Source organism: Syngnathus floridae, chromosome 22 (assembly GCF_059516105.1).
Source record: "Syngnathus floridae isolate MCC-2025c chromosome 22, RoL_Sflo_1.0, whole genome shotgun sequence".
NCBI classification, from domain to species: domain Eukaryota; kingdom Metazoa; phylum Chordata; class Actinopteri; order Syngnathiformes; family Syngnathidae; genus Syngnathus; species Syngnathus floridae.
Genome location: NC_142434.1, coordinates 2,659,930 through 2,675,463, shown reverse-complemented (window position 1 = coordinate 2,675,463; position 15,534 = coordinate 2,659,930). Strand labels below are relative to the sequence as shown.

The 15,534-nt window shown below is 47.6% G+C and overlaps 2 protein-coding genes across 3 annotated transcripts; one reads left to right on the top strand and one right to left on the bottom strand.

The window, feature by feature from the left end:
* Positions 1-530: 530 nt before the first annotated feature.
* Positions 531-13,241, top strand: utp20 (UTP20 small subunit processome component). Its single transcript, XM_088366905.1, has 59 exons — positions 531-772; positions 857-937; positions 1,015-1,081; positions 1,146-1,278; positions 1,346-1,616; positions 1,684-1,821; positions 1,885-2,040; positions 2,099-2,251; positions 2,318-2,452; positions 2,519-2,596; positions 2,657-2,835; positions 2,900-3,043; positions 3,111-3,199; positions 3,267-3,372; positions 3,438-3,588; positions 3,658-3,720; positions 3,781-3,948; positions 4,027-4,103; positions 4,169-4,248; positions 4,330-4,591; positions 4,654-4,818; positions 4,883-4,973; positions 5,052-5,137; positions 5,221-5,346; positions 5,420-5,586; positions 5,663-5,871; positions 5,941-6,084; positions 6,148-6,227; positions 6,301-6,533; positions 6,655-6,799; positions 6,878-6,965; positions 7,027-7,170; positions 7,237-7,290; positions 7,354-7,506; positions 7,572-7,727; positions 7,809-7,949; positions 8,012-8,149; positions 8,223-8,362; positions 8,441-8,523; positions 8,589-8,830; positions 8,894-9,033; positions 9,098-9,254; positions 9,317-9,415; positions 9,485-9,652; positions 9,724-9,890; positions 9,958-10,105; positions 10,163-10,279; positions 10,342-10,512; positions 10,576-10,707; positions 10,772-10,882; positions 10,943-11,092; positions 11,156-11,338; positions 11,398-11,529; positions 11,601-11,733; positions 11,800-11,984; positions 12,053-12,352; positions 12,426-12,552; positions 12,627-12,772; positions 12,887-13,241. The coding sequence occupies exons 1-59, from the start codon at positions 722-724 to the stop codon at positions 13,040-13,042; spliced, it is 8,289 nt and encodes a 2,762-aa protein (XP_088223031.1). The 5' UTR covers positions 531-721; the 3' UTR covers positions 13,043-13,241.
* arl1 (ARF like GTPase 1) lies at positions 13,164-15,044 on the bottom strand. 2 transcript variants are annotated; one of them, XM_088366915.1, is made up of 6 exons: positions 14,973-15,044; positions 14,333-14,504; positions 14,183-14,264; positions 14,004-14,115; positions 13,763-13,941; positions 13,164-13,697 (listed from the first exon to the last, which is right to left on the bottom strand). In XM_088366915.1, exons 1-6 carry the CDS (start codon positions 15,027-15,029, stop codon positions 13,667-13,669), a joined length of 633 nt encoding a protein of 210 aa, XP_088223041.1. In that variant the 5' UTR covers positions 15,030-15,044; the 3' UTR covers positions 13,164-13,666. The 2 variants fall into 2 exon arrangements, with proteins under 2 accessions (XP_088223041.1, XP_088223040.1); XM_088366914.1 differs by having other exon boundaries at positions 14,333-14,470; positions 14,946-15,031.
* Between the last annotated feature and the right edge of the window lie 490 nt (positions 15,045-15,534).

Below are 15,534 nucleotides of genomic sequence, written 5' to 3'. Positions count from 1 at the left end.
AGGAAGTGGGTGGGGCAATGAGAATGAAAATCAGATTGGTTGGAAAGGGAAGCGTGGCAACTAAAACAAGGGCTCCTGTGATTGGTGGGATGCAAAGTAGGCGTGGCCTCATCAATGTGAAGCCGTCTGATTGGCTGTTGGAAATGTAGGCGTGGTTGGGCAAATTTAGCTGCGCTGTGATTGGCCAGACTCAATTTTGGTAGAGGTAGGAAGCGGGCAAAGTGGCACTTAGGTTTTAGAAGGGGTTTTCAGTGTTGAGGTGAGCATTGGTTTCCCGTCTGTTAATACCATTTATACGAGTCTTTGGCCGAGTGGTCAACGTCATTGCCTCTAATACGATGGAACCATGGTTCGAGAGCAGACCTTACGTCATTTTCTTCTTCGTTTTGTTTTACGGCGACACCAGCTTCAATGCGCATTATCGACACCTACTGGTTGAAGTCATATGAACTGAAAAAGGAACGAATCACTTTAGGAAATGATTCACGTTCACTGAAAATATTCGTTCTTTTGAACCCATCGTTCACTCATGACCCAACATTAGCACACATGGCCAAAGATTTTTTCCCATAATGCTTTGCGTTCAACATGGCTGCGCCGTACACTCCGGCACGCGTGTAAACACTCGTGAGAATTAACCAAGAAAAACTATAAATGAATCATTTGGAGCGCGCGGCAGCTTCCGAATACATTTAACTTGAAGACAAGCTACGAAGCCAAGATGAAGATCAAGTCCAAGTCTGCGTATCATAAATCTGAGAACACTTTCAAGGTAAGAACACTTAAAGCGCTGTTATGTGCACGTGTAAAAACCCTACTTCTGTTTTCTTATTATTTTGTAAACACTTTTTTGCAGTTTCTCACTTTTGCCGAAAGGCTTTCCAATGTCAACATTAACGTCACCCACCGAATTGACAGAACTGGATCCTATGCAGAGGTATGACCTCATACCATTTATAAAATTTTATCTTAATGAGTTAATGATGACCGATAATGTTGTTTTTTTTAATGCAGGAAGTCGAAACTTATTTCTTCGAAGGCCTGACAAAATGGAAAGACCTCAACTTGACAGAAAACTTCAGTATGTCCATAACAGAACTCTGTTGTTTGTGATTCCATCCTGATTTTGTCTTCTTCTTCCTCAGCTACGTTCTTAAAGGAGGTCACAAACAAGTGTCAGTCGTTCAACCTGCTAGTTTTCCATCAGAAGTCGATTGTGGAGAGTCTGAAGAAACACCTGACAATCAAGAGCAGTCTGGCCTACCAACCTTTACTAGAGTAATATTATTAATCACATGCTATAACTGGTTCCATTCATCTAACCTGCTTGATCATTCATTTCCAGCCTGGTGGTCCGGTTGGCCCGAGATCTTCAAACGGACTTCTACCCTCACTTCCCGGATTTCTTCACGTTAATCACCGCAATGTTGGATACTCAAGACACAGAGGTCCTGGAATGGGTTTTTACATGCCTCTCCTACCTGTACAAGTACCTGTGGAGGTTGATGGTGAAAGACATGGAGAACATCTACAGTTTGTACAGCACGCTTTTGGAGCACAAGAAGGAGCACATTCGTAGGTTCGCGGCGGAGAGTTTTGCATTTCTGATGAGAAAGGTAAGCCTCCAATGATCTTTACTCAATTTTCCAGTCTACAAATCTGAAGTGATGTCGTTTCTCGTAGGTTCCCGATCTGGACGCCTTGCTGACTGTGGTGTTCTCAGACTTAGAGCAGAACCCGGACAAGGCGGAAGGCGCCGGACAGCTGCTGTTTGAGATGTGCAAAGGCGTCCGGAACATGTTTCACTCCTGCGCTGCAACCGTAAGAGAAGTGGTTCCATTTAAGATCTCAATCCTTACTCAATGTTCTCCTCTTTCTTTCTAGGCGCTCCCGATTGCTTGGCGGAAGATCGGGGCAGCAACCAATCAGGGGGCTTCTTTACCGTGGGACCTCGTGCAGGACGCTTTAGATCACACGGCTCAAACTGCAGCCAATCATGTGGACAAAGAGCACTTCTTGGTTTTTTGGGAGTCCCTCCAGGTAAGAAGGTTGATGTTGTTGTCAAGTGAACGGGAGTTGAGAATGTTCCAATCCACAGGCTGCCGTGGATGAGGTTTTCAGTCTTTTGGAGGCCAAAGGAGAAGAGGCTGGACCGGCGGGAGAGCAGCTCCAAAGGCTGCTGTATGTCCTCCACACCGTGGTGTCTCACAAGGATGGAGCTAAGATCACAAAGCCGGAGGCCGTCTGCCAGGTAGGAGAAGATCACCGTCGTGGGATATTTCAAGTCCAAATAGTAAGTGCCGTCTTGTTTTTGTAGACCGTATTGCGCCTGGTGCAGAGCTCAGAGCTTTCCACGCCCAATTCGCGACTGCTCCTCCAAATCATCTCCTCCTTGCTCCTCGGGGAGAACGTCAAACTCCCCGATGCTCTCGTCCAGGAGATCATCCATAAGGTTTGGTCTCGGAATCCACAAAATGTGTTAAGATGAGGTAGCACCTCGCTAATTCTCCACCTGCAGGTGTTTGACAGCTCTTTGGGAGAAGATCTCATTTTGGAGTTCACCAAGGAGATGTTCACCATGAAGCAGTTTGAGCAGGTGAGTTGATATTGCGTTACTTTTTTTGTCTTTTGCAACAACCTGTCTTCTCGTCACCAGCTCTTCCTGCCCACCCTCCTCCGCTTCAGCGCCGGCTTGTTTGCCTGCAACGATCCCGTGTCCCGCCATCGGGCCCTGGATGTTCTCGTCAACCTGATCCTGGCCAAAGCCCCGCCCCCTAGCGACGGCGCCATGGCATTGGAGACCTACCCGCTGCTCTTCACGGGACAAACCACCGGGTGAGCTTCGCTAATCATAACGCTTTGTTTGTTATATCAACTTTTTTTTTTCCTTTTTTGTCAGCCTGTTCAGTAAACAAGGAGAACCAGAGGAACGAGCAGTACCCGAGCTGGTGCTGTCACTCATCGCTTTGCCTGAGCAGCAGAACGGGCCCATCACGGATCTGTCGCTACCTTGGAGCGCACTCGTGCTGCTGCCACACCTCAGGTAAAATGTAAATAGTATTATCATCCATCCACAACAGCACATTATAATTTTTTAAATTTTTTTGCAGGCCTCTCGTTCCAGCTAATGTCTTCCCTGCCGTCACTGCCTTTTTAAACCACCTTCTACGTGAAATTGAGATGGAAAACCTGGGAGAAGGTATTCTTGTTTTTTTTTCTTCCCCTCTGCAATATTATTAACTTTTTTTCCCTTTCCGTCACGCCAGCTGCTTTGTTTGTCGCCACGCAAGCGCTAAGCTGCCTCCTCACGCTGGATGGTTCTGCTCAGCTGCTCTCTCTGGTCCCTGTGGAGAAAATCACCGCCATCCTGAGGTATATGTGAGAAAATAATCTAAATGATTATCAAGTAGTAACCTTTGATGGTGTGTTTTTTTTAGGAAATTCCCCACCGAGTTGTCGGCGCTGCTTTTAGGAGACCTCTATTACACCCGTGTGTCTTTGAGCGGCGCTTCCGAGCACCTCTCCCATGACGCGCTTTTAGATCTTTACCAGATCCTGCACGGCAACGTGTCCTCCAACGTATCCAAGGTGCATCCACAGATTTTTTTTTAGTCATCATAGAATTGTGCTTTTACCGCTTCATTGACTCTTTTCCAGATGCGTCTGCTGACTCTGAGGATCCTTTCGCTCTTTGAGCCAAACCTTCCTGCCTCAGGCGAGGTACACCATTTTTGAATTCATTTTAAGTCGATGAGTCGATAACGCTAATGTTTTGTCCAGCCCGACGAGAGCGCGGAGGTGCAGCCAGTGTTCGCCGTGTGCCTGCAGGCCGAGCTGGTGGCCGCCTCCCTTCAGGACTACCGGGAAAAGCTGCTGCACTTACGCAAGCTCCGGCACGACCTCGTCCAGCGCAGCTTGCCGCAAGGCCCGCCCGGAACCTTTCAACAAGTATATGAACTCCCCAGTAAATCACAATACTCTTATTGTCTGCCTCCTTTTGAGAATTGCTGACTTTTCCACGTCCAGGTGCCTCTTCGTTACCTCTTAGCAATGCTCTTTGTCAACTTCAAGCCACTATGGGATGCTGTCATTGACCTGCTTGGGTTAGTCTCGAGTAAAAGTAGGAGTATGGCGCTCTCCGAGGAAGCTCAATGTTTGTTTTGTACAGGAGCCACGCCAAGGGGATGGATAATAAAAATTTCTGGATGGTGTATCATGAGCATCTGGAGAAGGTGGCAGGATTAGCCGGTATGTTTCATGGAATTTATTGTTGGACTTAATCTCCGGTCGGCAAGAGTTTCTCACCTCAACTTCTCGTCCACGTCGTAGAAAAAGAACTACAGGAGAGCAGCAGCGACGACGACGATGAAGCGCAAGACACGGACATCCAGGCCGGGCCGGGTTGCGACGTCATCGAAAGCGGCGAATTGGGCGTGCTGTTCCTCCAGCAGCTCAAGTCCGCCACGGAGCCGAACGAGAGGACGGACTTTTCCAACTTCCGCGGCTTGATGTGGCGCGCCATGACCCAGTTCCCAGACAGGGTGGAGCCGCGGAGCCGGGAGCTAACCCCTCTCCTCCTGAGGTTCATCAGGTGAGTCCTCAGCGGACCCGAACTTGAGTCGACATATCGAATATCTATCTCGTCGCTAACAGGAACGAGTTTTACCTGGCTGACATGCTGATGGCGCCGACTCAGAACCTGAGGAAGAAAGACGATGTCCCAGAGGCGGGCACAATGACTGCGGAGGACGAAGGGGAGGAAGAAGAGGAAGAGGAGAGAGGCAAACGACAGACGCCACCACGGAGAGCAGCTGCAAAGTAATGACGCACTATGAATTGCAGCTTGAATGTGTAAAATATGATTTTATTTTTTTTCTTGCAGACAACTTATCGCCCACCTGAACGTTTTTGCCAAATTCACCAACCCTCGCTCGCTCTTCATGGAGAGCAGTCTGAGAGAACTCTACCACCAAGTAATCCCAAAATGCGGCACACCAACACTTTAATTTTATTTTGTTATTATTATTTTTTTAATACATCCTTCTCCTCAGCTCCTCTGCCATCAGGACCAGCAAATCCAACGAGCTGCTCTCCAGTGTATTCTTACATACAAAGACCCTTACGCAGTCCCGTATAAGTAAGCACACACACACACACACACTTGGCGGCATGGTTTTTATCAGACGCTTTCAAAAAATGTGTATTCAATGTTTTATTCAGGGAGAATCTGGAGAAGCTGTTAGACGACAAGCATTTCAAAGAAGAAATTGTCCATTTTAATATTTCCGAGGAGACCGGAGTTGTGGATGCTTCACACAGAGCTGGACTCATTCCGTTACTCATGAGGTATTTTATTTTTAGGTCAAAGTACTTTTGTGATTCGTGTAAGTCATATTTCCATCTTTTTTTTTTCGCACAGGATTTTGTTCGGCCGTCTGCGGAGTAAAGGCAGCAGCCGCTTCCAGAGCAAGGCCAGCGCGTCCACACGCTCCTCCATCATCTTGCGCTTCCTCGCCGGATGCCAGGAGGCGGAGCTTGGCATGTTCGTGGATCTTCTGCTGGAGCCCGTCCGCCATTACAGCAACGGTGAGCGAGCTTGATTCTCAGAATTCACTTGGTTAAAAAAAAAAATGATGGTAAATTTCATCCTTGGTGCGTTCAGGTTCCTGTCAGGACGCGGTCCAACGAGCGATGGAAGAGATGGACGTAGGCGCCGTGCTGCCGCTGGGTCGTCAGCACAGCTTGCTGAACATCATCAACGTGGTCATCCAGAAGCTGGGCCACCTCATTGAAGTCCACCTACCTAAAGTGTTGCAGATCCTTCTGTGCGTCACCGCTTCCGTGTCGGTCGCGTTGGACATCAGGGAACAGGTAGTCCGTCCATCTCTAAGAATTTGATGACCTCATCCATACAATTGAACTACATCTCCATTTTTATAGCTGCGGCCAGGTTGCATCAGTCCTCTGAAGAACCTGAGGCGTCTCGGGATCCTGAGGATCCAGGACTTTTTCGAGAACTTTGACAGCTTTAGCTTCAGCGCCGATCAGCTGGATGGCGTCTTCATGGCTGTTGTGTGGCCTCAGGTGCGTAACTTTCTCCTGTTGCTGGAAAATAAGTCGGCTTATTTGTGATTTTGCTTCACCCAGGTGCATCGCCTCCCAACTGAGAGTCCATACTCGCCCACGCCGCTCCTGAAGCTCATCCATGTGTGGTGCAAACACGCCAGGTTCTTCTCTCGCCATCATTGTGTTTATCCACTTAGAATTCCCAAATCATCTTCTTTTTTTTTTTTGTTTCAGATACTTTCCACTTTTGTCCAAGCAACGGCCAGACCACCCGGAGTGCGACGTTCTCCTGAACGTGTTCGGCCTCCTCTCGGCCAAGAACATCTCCATCGCCACCATCTCTGTCGTCATGGACATCGCCGACTCCCTGGCGACCACGCAGGACTTTGTCGCCACGGAGACGGAGGCTGAGCTGAGCGTGGGCGGCAGCGTGTTCCCGCAACCTGACGAAGGCACGCTGGCTGCAGGTTAGAGGACTACTTTAAATGACATCACAAAGATTCCACCAGATGGCGCCAAATTAAACACATAATTTTGTGTTTGTTCAAAATTGTAGAACTTGACTTTAACACGCACGTATGTTTTTAGCATCATTGACGCAGGGCTCCAGGCTCTTGCTACCTCACATCACCACCTTGCTGGACTACCTCAGCCGCGTGGTCCGCAACACCGACAGGCTCAAGAAGAAGAAACTACGTCCGCACGTGTCCAAGGAACTCAACATCCTCTCCAAGTAAGTCATCACCTCATCCCTCATTTTATCCCTCTTACATGTCTTACTTTTTTTTTGTTTTTATTATTCATCTACCAGGATCAGTCGGTTTGTTCGAGACAAAGAGCAAAGTTCAACGCTCATTGAGGTCTTGCTGCCTTACCTGTTGAGAGGCAAAAACTCTCAGGTAAGGATTTTGGTAATTTTTTTTTTTAATAGCCCATGAATGACTTGACTGTTGATTTCAGGAGACGGAATTGGACATCCTGGCCACCGTACAGAACTTACTGCAGCAGTGCGTTCGGCCGTCGGCCTTCCTGCAACCTCTCACCAAACTCTTCTCCGTCATTCACAACAAGGATCCCAGGAAGGCTCTCACCTGCGTCTTCCAGGTTAGTATTTTATTTTGAGGTTCTACTCAGTGTCCAAAGTTTCACGACCACCTCTCTTGCCATCAGACGTTGTCCGACATAGATCCTTCGCTCAGCTACATCGCCGACATGGCCGCAAAGGTGAGCTACTTTGATATCTCGATGAAACAAATCGATCCTCGACTGTAACCGCTCCGCTTCCAGCTCAACGCCTTCGACAGTCGCCATTTGGACGAGGTTCACTTCGACGTCCGCCTGACAGCTTTCCAAAACGCCAGCAAGCGAATTAGGGACATGAAGACCCTGGACCTCAACTACATCAACACCCTCATACACAACTGCTTCCACACTTACGAGGTGACGACGCGTGAGAAGCTCGAGCTGATCACTTTTTACTTATACTTGTACTTGATCCCATACAGATCGAGGACATGTCGCTCGGCGACAACGCCACCTTGTGTCTGTCGGCCATAATCGTCCAGATAGCAGCAGTCGGAGCCGGAGAGAAGATCTACAAGGACATCGTCCAACACACCATCTTGGACGCCATACACAAGGGGCTTCAGAGCAAGAAGGAGGTATTTTCCACAAACGCTACTGCCACCTAGTGGCGGAAAAAATCCATTTTCATAAAAATCTCCCGTCTTGTGTTTTGTTAGAGCGTGCAGCACGAATACACCAACGTTCTCGCCTGCCTGGTGAAGACCTTCCCCACGAGGAAAGAGTTCCAAGACATGGTGCAGCTCACCGACTACAACGACCCCGAGTCGGACTTCTTCGAGCACATGAAGCACATTCAGGTATGGAAGTTTCTCAATCCGCTTCTCTCTTTGGATATTTATTTGCGCACGTCTTCCTTTAGATCCATCGTCGGGGTCGAGCTCTGAGGAAGTTAGCCAAGCAGCTAACGGAGGGCAGCGTGGTGTTGTCGCCGCGTTCCTTGCAGAATTACATCATGCCGTACGCCTTGACGGTGCTGACGGATGAGAAGTTGCTGCAGGTGACGCTCACGTTGTCAATCCTGCTATGATTTTGATTTGATTGATGTTAATTTTTTTCGTGGCCCACCGCAGCGCGAGAACATGACGACGGCGTGCGTGGACATTGTGGCCGCCGTGTGTCGCCGGCTGACCTGGTCCAAGTACTTGTACTACCTGAAGCATTTCGTTCACGTCCTGCAGACGTCGAAGGTCGAGCAGAAGCTAGCTGTGAAGTGAGCGGGACACTCAACCCGAATTGGAGCTCCTCTGATTTTGTCGTTATTTTAATTTTATTTTTCTGTCACCTCCAGCTTGCTGGTCAAAATCCTCGAGGCGTTCCACTTCGACCGAGAGACTCTCACCCGAGAGATGGAAGCTGCGAAAGCCAGAGAAGGTAAAAAAATTCTTGTTGGGTTGAAAATATATTCGATTTAACTTAAATGTGCGTTTTTTTTGAAGATGCAACGATGGACGTCGAGGAAGAAGCTGCGGCCGAACCATCGGCGAAAAACGGCAGCGACGAGGCCATGGAAATAGACGAGAAAGCGAAAGCCGAGAAACCGCCGGCGGCTCCCAAACCCGTGGCGGTTTCCTGCGGTCTGCCGCAAAGCACATCGCAGCTGGAGGTTCTCCTCAGCACCATCCAGGAGAGCGTCACCAGCAGCGTGTTGCCTCGCCTTCATAAATGCCTCAATGCCAAGGTATGATTTTTTTATCCACATGGATGTCAATCGAAAATAGTTACAAGCCTTGCGGACATTTAGGTGAAACGTGACGATGAGCACAAAGCGGTGAAGTCAAAGCAGGTGAAGGAAGAAGAAGTGGCACGCATCCCCATAGCCTTCGCCATGGTCAAACTCATGCAGACGCTTCCTCCGCAAATCATGGAGTCCAACTTGCCCGGGTACGCCGCTTATATATATTTTTTGAGCCGAACAAAAAAGGATCAACAATACCTTTCTATCCAGGATCCTCATCAAGTTGTGCGTGATACTGAGGAACCGATTCCAAGAGGTGCGCGACGTCGCCAGGGGAACGCTGGTGAAGATCATCGAGACGCTGGGCTATCGCTACCTGCGCTACCTCCTCAAGGAGATGCAGGGGATCCTCGTTAAAGGCTACCAGGTATGAAAATATTTCTGAAATCAAATACGGCACACCTCGGATTGTGTGTTTTTGTCTCGCAGGTCCACGTCTTGACATTTACAGTCTACCAGCTGCTCTTGGCCCTCAGCCCAAGTCTGAAAAGCGGCGACCTGGACCCGTGCATGGGCATGCTCATCAAAGTATGGGTGCTTCAGTCTCATTTCCGACTTGCTCGTTTTTAATCTTGACTTCTCGTCGCGGCCGCTCAGATCTTCAACCACGAGCTGTTCGGCGACGTCGCCGAGGAGAAGGAAGTGAAGGGCATCGTCTCCAAGCTGATGGAGGCGCGACACAGCAAGAGCATGGACTCCTATAAGATTCTGGCCCAGTTCTGCAGCAAGGAGAGCATCACCATGATTGTTCTGCCATTGAAGGAGGTGGGCGGAGTCCAGTCGGATGATGTCATTTTTTTCTCCATGAGGTTTAACCATTCCTTGTGTCATTTCAGATCCTAGAGGACTCAAAGAGTCTCAAGGTGTCTAACCGTGTGGCGGCGATTCTGCGGCGCCTGGTTCTGGGTCTCCTGGAAAACACAGGCATGGGTGCCGCTGATATCCTCCTCCTGAGCCACAGTCTCATCAGCCAGAGCTTGCCTCTGCTCACCAAGAAAGACAAGTAAGGACACAAAGTGACGAGTCGACATATTTTTTTGCATCGTTTACTTCACCACGGATGTTGGTAGGGAAAAAGCCTCAGCTCGGCCTCCGCCGGACCCTCGCCTGCCCCCTCCTAGCTGCTTACTCCTGCCACCGACTCCAAAAAGGGGCGGGGTTAAAGCTCCGGTTAGCCGCAGGACCAACATGCACATCCTGGTGGAGGCGGGGCTTAAGGTAAGCACAAAATATCCATTTCAAGGGGGCCACATTGGTCATCATCGTCTTCTACAGCTGCTCCATTTGAGTCTGAAGAAAGCCAAAGTGACATCGAGCATGGAGTCGGCCCTTGAGATGTTGGACCCTTTCGTGACCATGCTCCTGGAATGCCTCACCTCCATGCACGTCAAGGTGAGGAGCGGCTCGGATTCCCGCCAAAACGTGGAGTTAATCACTTTTTCCTCGCTAATCAGGTGATCACGGAAGCGCTGGTGGCGTTCACGTGGGTGCTGAAGTTCCCTCTGCCCGCCGTGGCGAAGAACGTCCATCAGCTGACCAAGCAGCTTTTTGTCCTGCTGAAGGATTACTCCAAGGCAGGAGCGGCGAAAGGGGAGAACTACCTCTTGATCCAGGAATGCTTCAAGGTTGGAAATTGTTACTTTGAGAAAGTCACTTTTTGTGTCGTAATCGTCTTAATCGTCTTTTAGACCATCACCATCCTGGTGAAAAATGTAAAGAACAGCAAGATATCCGAGGTCCAACTCCAGGTTCTGCTGGGCTACGCCGAGGAGGACATCTACGACCAGTCTCGGCGAGCGACTGCCTTCGGGCTTCTGAAGGTCCTTTTTTTTTTTTGTACTCTGCTTAATAAATATCATTTTAATTTCCTCAATTTTGTTACAGGCTCTTCTGTCACGCAAGCTCATCGTTCCCGAGATGCAGCAGCTCATGATGAAAGTGGCCCAGCTGTCAATCAACGGGAGTAACTCCATGATCCGAGTCCACTGCAGACAGGTACGTGTGGAAAAGCATGGTCTTAATTTTACTGTTATTCATTTACATATATTTTTTCAGATCTATTTGAAGTATTTGCTGGATTACCCCATTGGGAGGAAGCTGCAGGACCACATGGACTTCATCGTGTCCCAGCTGACGTATGAACACGACACGGGGAGGGAGTCCGCGTTGGAGATGCTCGCCTTCATCTTTCAGACTTTCCCTGAGGTACTCCTCAATCGAGTTTGTTTTTCACGGTCCTACGATTTATTTCTTTTTTTTTCCTCGCAGAAATTACTGACCAAATTCAACAAGCTCTTCTTCGCCCCACTGGCGCTGGTCGTGGTCAACGACGACTCGACTCGCTGCAAGAAAATGGCCGCCATGGCCATCAAAGCCCTCCTGGCCAAGTTGAACGCCAACGAGCGGAACATTCTTTTCTTGCTCGTTAGAAGTTGGCTGGATGAAGAGAAGGCACGTTGGCTCTGCTCGCTCTTATCTTTCAACGTGGATTTAACGGTGTCGTGTTGCAGGTGAGCTTGAAACGTCTGGGCGCTCAGCTGTGCGGTTTGTTCGTGGAGGTCGAGGAGGACAAATTCGCCAAACGTTTGGACAACCTGCTGCCGCTGTTGGCGAAGGAGCTCGACCCCGACAAATACGATGACGTGAGATCTGAAAATCCTTTTCGGTAGACACGGGTCACATCATCACCTATTTTGATGATGTTCCTCGACAGATTGAAGAGGAGGAGGATGAGCGAGCAGCAGACAGGCTCCTGTTCACTTATCTCACCCTTGTCACCAAATTAATCCAACACTGCGACTTCTTGGAGCTCACCAAACCGTGTGACACCCTTGTCCAAATTTGGGGTAAGGCGCCCACTTCCCTTTTTTGACTCAAATATGAACCTGCTGTGTTTTTTTGTTTTTTTTAAGGTCACATCGAAGCCCATTTGCGCTACCCTCACTGCTGGGTGTGGCTGACCGCCTCGCAGGTTTTCGGCCAGCTCTTCGCCGCCCGCCAGGCCGAGGAGCTGGCGGCGGCGTGGAAAGAGAAGAGAGTCGGGCAATCGCAGCCTAAAGTAGCCACGACTTTTATCACCAGCACCTTGGATAAAAGGGTAAAGGTCAATCAAGTGATTTTTATTTTTACAACTTTTCCAATCTTGTCGTTATTCTTTTTCCGCAGATGAGAGAGCTGGCGTTATCCTTCTGCCATCAACTGCAGTCCAAATTTTTAGACACGGCGTCCGGCGAGCAGGTGATCAAAAACCTCCTCTTCGTCGGCAAGGTCATCTATCTCCTCTCCCCGGAGTCGGACATCGGCTCGCCTGAGGAGGAAATGGAGGAGGAGGAGAATGGAGATGAGGAGGAGGATGAAGAGGACGACAACAAAGACAACAAACCTCCATCGCTGCTGTGGTTGATAAAGAAGCTATCGCTAATGGCTAAAAGGGAGGCGGCAAACAATCCCAAAATTCCCCTGAAGGTACCAAAACAAATATTTTAATACCCCCAAACAAGAAGTTGAGTAAGAAACCAAATCTTGATGTTATTTACAGAGAACCTGTGTTTTTAAATTCCTGGGAGCCATCGCAATGGACCTCGGCAAGGAGCGACTCGACCCCTATTTGACCACCATCATCGCGCCGCTCTACAGAGAACTGGAGAGCACCTACGCAGAGCAAGGTAAAAAAAAAATCGACATCCCTTACGAAAAAAGAAAACTCTCGCCAATGCCGAGTTGTCGTCGTCGCCGTCAGACCCCACGCTCAAGAACTTAGCTCAGGAGCTGATCGAGCTGATGAAGAAACAAACGGGACTGGAGACGTTCTCGTTGGCGTTCACGGCCGTGCAGAGGCAGTTCGCCGTCAGGCGGACCAAGCGCAAGCGGCAACGAGCTATGCAGGTACAGACGGCGTAGCATTTGAAATGTTTAGGAACTCTTTTTAAAAAAATAGACAAATGTCAGTATAGAAAAAATTAAAAAGGTGTGGCGTAACTTTTTTTTTTGTCTTTTTAGGCTGTGACCAACCCCGACATCGCAGCTAAGAAGAAACTCAAGAAGCACCTGAATAAAATTGAGGCCAGAAAGCGCAAGATCGAGTTCCTCCGGCCTGGGTATAAAGCCAAGAAGCACCGGAGCCACGCCCTCAAAGACCTAGCCATGGTGCAGTGAGTCAATCACGGAACTCTTTTTTTTTTTTTTTTTTTTTTAGTAAATGACATTTTTCATCTTTTTTTTGTGTGTATAGCATTTTATAATTATATAAAAAAACAAAAAGGTTTCAACACAAATGTTACAATCACCAAAAGTCTTTACTGAGAATCATTTTGACTGTACAAGCAGATATAAATATGCAACCATTCAGTTTTAAGCAGTTTTCCATAAATTCATTATTCTGCAAAACAATAGGGGGGGTAAAATACACAATACAAAATAAAGTCAAGATGGGGAGGAAAATGGATTTACTAAAAGTACAAAAAGCGACTGCAATAACACTTTGTGTGTAAAGAATTGGCTATTGGCGGAGCGTCACGGCGTCTCTCGTTCGTTTGAAGCGGTCGAGACTCGATGGGAGCGAAGAGATCCGACAAAGGCCACCCAGGTTTAATGTTATACTTGGTGACTCTCTTTGATTTCCTGCGTTCCAACAATGCTTCACGCCACCTGTAGAAACGAGGCCTCTGCTTTTCAGTCCCAGGTTTGGCCGGAGTAGGCGGGACACGAGGTCAGTCACATGGCTTCATACAGAAGGATATTTACAAAAAAAGGGGGAGAGTGTCGATGTCTTATTTTAGTCTACTGCCGACTCTTGAGTGAATCCACCAACCTGCAAAGAAACATCTGTAAACACTAAATCGTTCTTTAATGTAAAAAAAAAAAAAACACACATACCACTCCATGGCTTCATCTAAGCCTGTGCCTTTGGTCGCCGAGGTTTTGAAGATCTGCCACTTCCTGTCTTTAAGGGCAGGGAGGCCCAGCGCGGTGGCCACCTCTGCCGGCGTCATGGCCTGGTCCATGTCTTGCTTATTGGCAAACACCACCAGGATGGCCTTCTTCAGTTCCTCCTCCTGGTGTTAAAAGAAAAATTACATCACCGCCTCGAGATTATTCATCGGTTTAATTGACTCGCCTCTAACATAGCCACAAGCTCGGACTTGGAGATGCCCATTCGGTCACGGTCGCTGCTGTCCACCACGTAGATGACGGCGTCCGTGTTGGAGTAGTAGCACCGCCAGTATGGCCTAGGAGAAGACATAATTAATATAAATAAAATGCTGATCTGATTTTAAATTAGTGCGGGATATGTACCGGATGCTCGTCTGGCCTCCAAGATCCCACACTTGGAACTTTAGATTTTTGTATGTGACCGTCTCCACATTAAAGCCGATCGCTGCGGGAGAGGGACAACTTTTAGTTCTCAGACTGGTTAAGAAGCAATGATTTAGTGATAGTACTTACTGGGAATTGTGGTGACCACCTCTCCAACTTGCAGCCGGTACAGAATAGTAGTTTTCCCTGCACCATCCAAACCTAAGATGAGAATTCTCATCTCCCTGGTTCCAAACAGGCCAGAGAAAATACTGGAGAAGAAGCCACCTAGGAATACACATGCATTTTGATGTATTAACCCCTCTCCGAGTAAAAACAAATTGATTCCTTCAATTTGCAATAAATGCAAATATGAAGTGAAGAATTAGTTTAACAATGACGACGTCTTTGATCCAGCCGGATTGACTGGTTAGCCAACCTTAGCAACAGTAGCCAAGTACGATTGGAGTTGAAAACCTCGAGCTGTCATTTTGCTGCGAAGTGTTTTACACTGAGGTGACTTTATTTTTAATTTTTGCATAATTAGGCTAGATCGGTTATGTTTGAAGTGTTCATTCTATACCAAAACAATCATTGCAGGGAGCTAACATGGCATGTAGCTTTAGCCAGTTTAGCTAAAACCCTAAATTGAAGTCGACAAGCAGGAAAAAACACAAACTAGAGCGTTTTTGCGGTAACTCCAACAGCTTGCAGGTAACATTATTCAATAAATATAAATGAGGTTTTATTTCAAAATACGCACCCATATTTCTATAAGACCACGGGACACGTCTCGCAGGTTGATCTGAAAGCTTCCGTGTGGTGACGTGTTATTAGGTGACGTCATCCACCGACACGGAAGCTTTCTTACACGTTCTAATGCAAATGTTTTAACATATGTTACATGCAAGTTAGCATCTCTTATAAAAATGATATTTTAATTTTTAGTAACCTTATTCACACAAAAGTCTTGAAATATTCCAAATTTAAAAACAGGGTTTTCATCGAAAGTGCCGCTGGTCGAACGAAAGCTGTATGCTTAGAGTGCTCATTCAAGAAGCCAAATCGTTTAAAATGTTTGTTTTGAGTGTTTATAAAACGTTTGTATTTAGCACAGAGTATCTTTGTTATGGACTACAGATCATTTCAAAATGTTGAAATAGTCTTAAATGTCTTATAATAATAATTAAGTGCATAATTCTGAAACAATGTTGCAGGGGAAATAAGTAGTGTATTTTTCATCTTTTATACAAGTACAGTAATAATCCAAACTTTAAAAACACCTTCAAATTTAGAATATAATAAGTTTAAATATTCTCTCCAGCAGTCATTTCCGTTCTGTTCAACTAGTG

Coding starts and splice junctions, on each gene's coding strand:
- utp20 (XM_088366905.1), top strand. CDS start 722: ATGAAGATCAAGTCCAAGTCTGCGTATCATAAATCTGAGAACACTTTC. Junction 11,530..11,600: donor ACCCCGACAAATACGATGAC/GTGAGATCTGAA, acceptor GTTCCTCGACAG/ATTGAAGAGGAGGAGGATGA. Junction 11,734..11,799: donor CACCCTTGTCCAAATTTGGG/GTAAGGCGCCCA, acceptor GTTTTTTTTAAG/GTCACATCGAAGCCCATTTG.
- arl1 (XM_088366915.1), bottom strand. CDS start 15,029: ATGACGTCACCTAATAACACGTCACCACACGGAAGCTTTCAGATCAAC. Junction 14,505..14,972: donor TTCAGATCAACCTGCGAGAC/GTGTCCCGTGGT, acceptor TTACTCGGAGAG/GGGTTAATACATCAAAATGC. Junction 13,698..13,762: donor TTAGATGAAGCCATGGAGTG/GTATGTGTGTTT, acceptor GTTTCTTTGCAG/GTTGGTGGATTCACTCAAGA.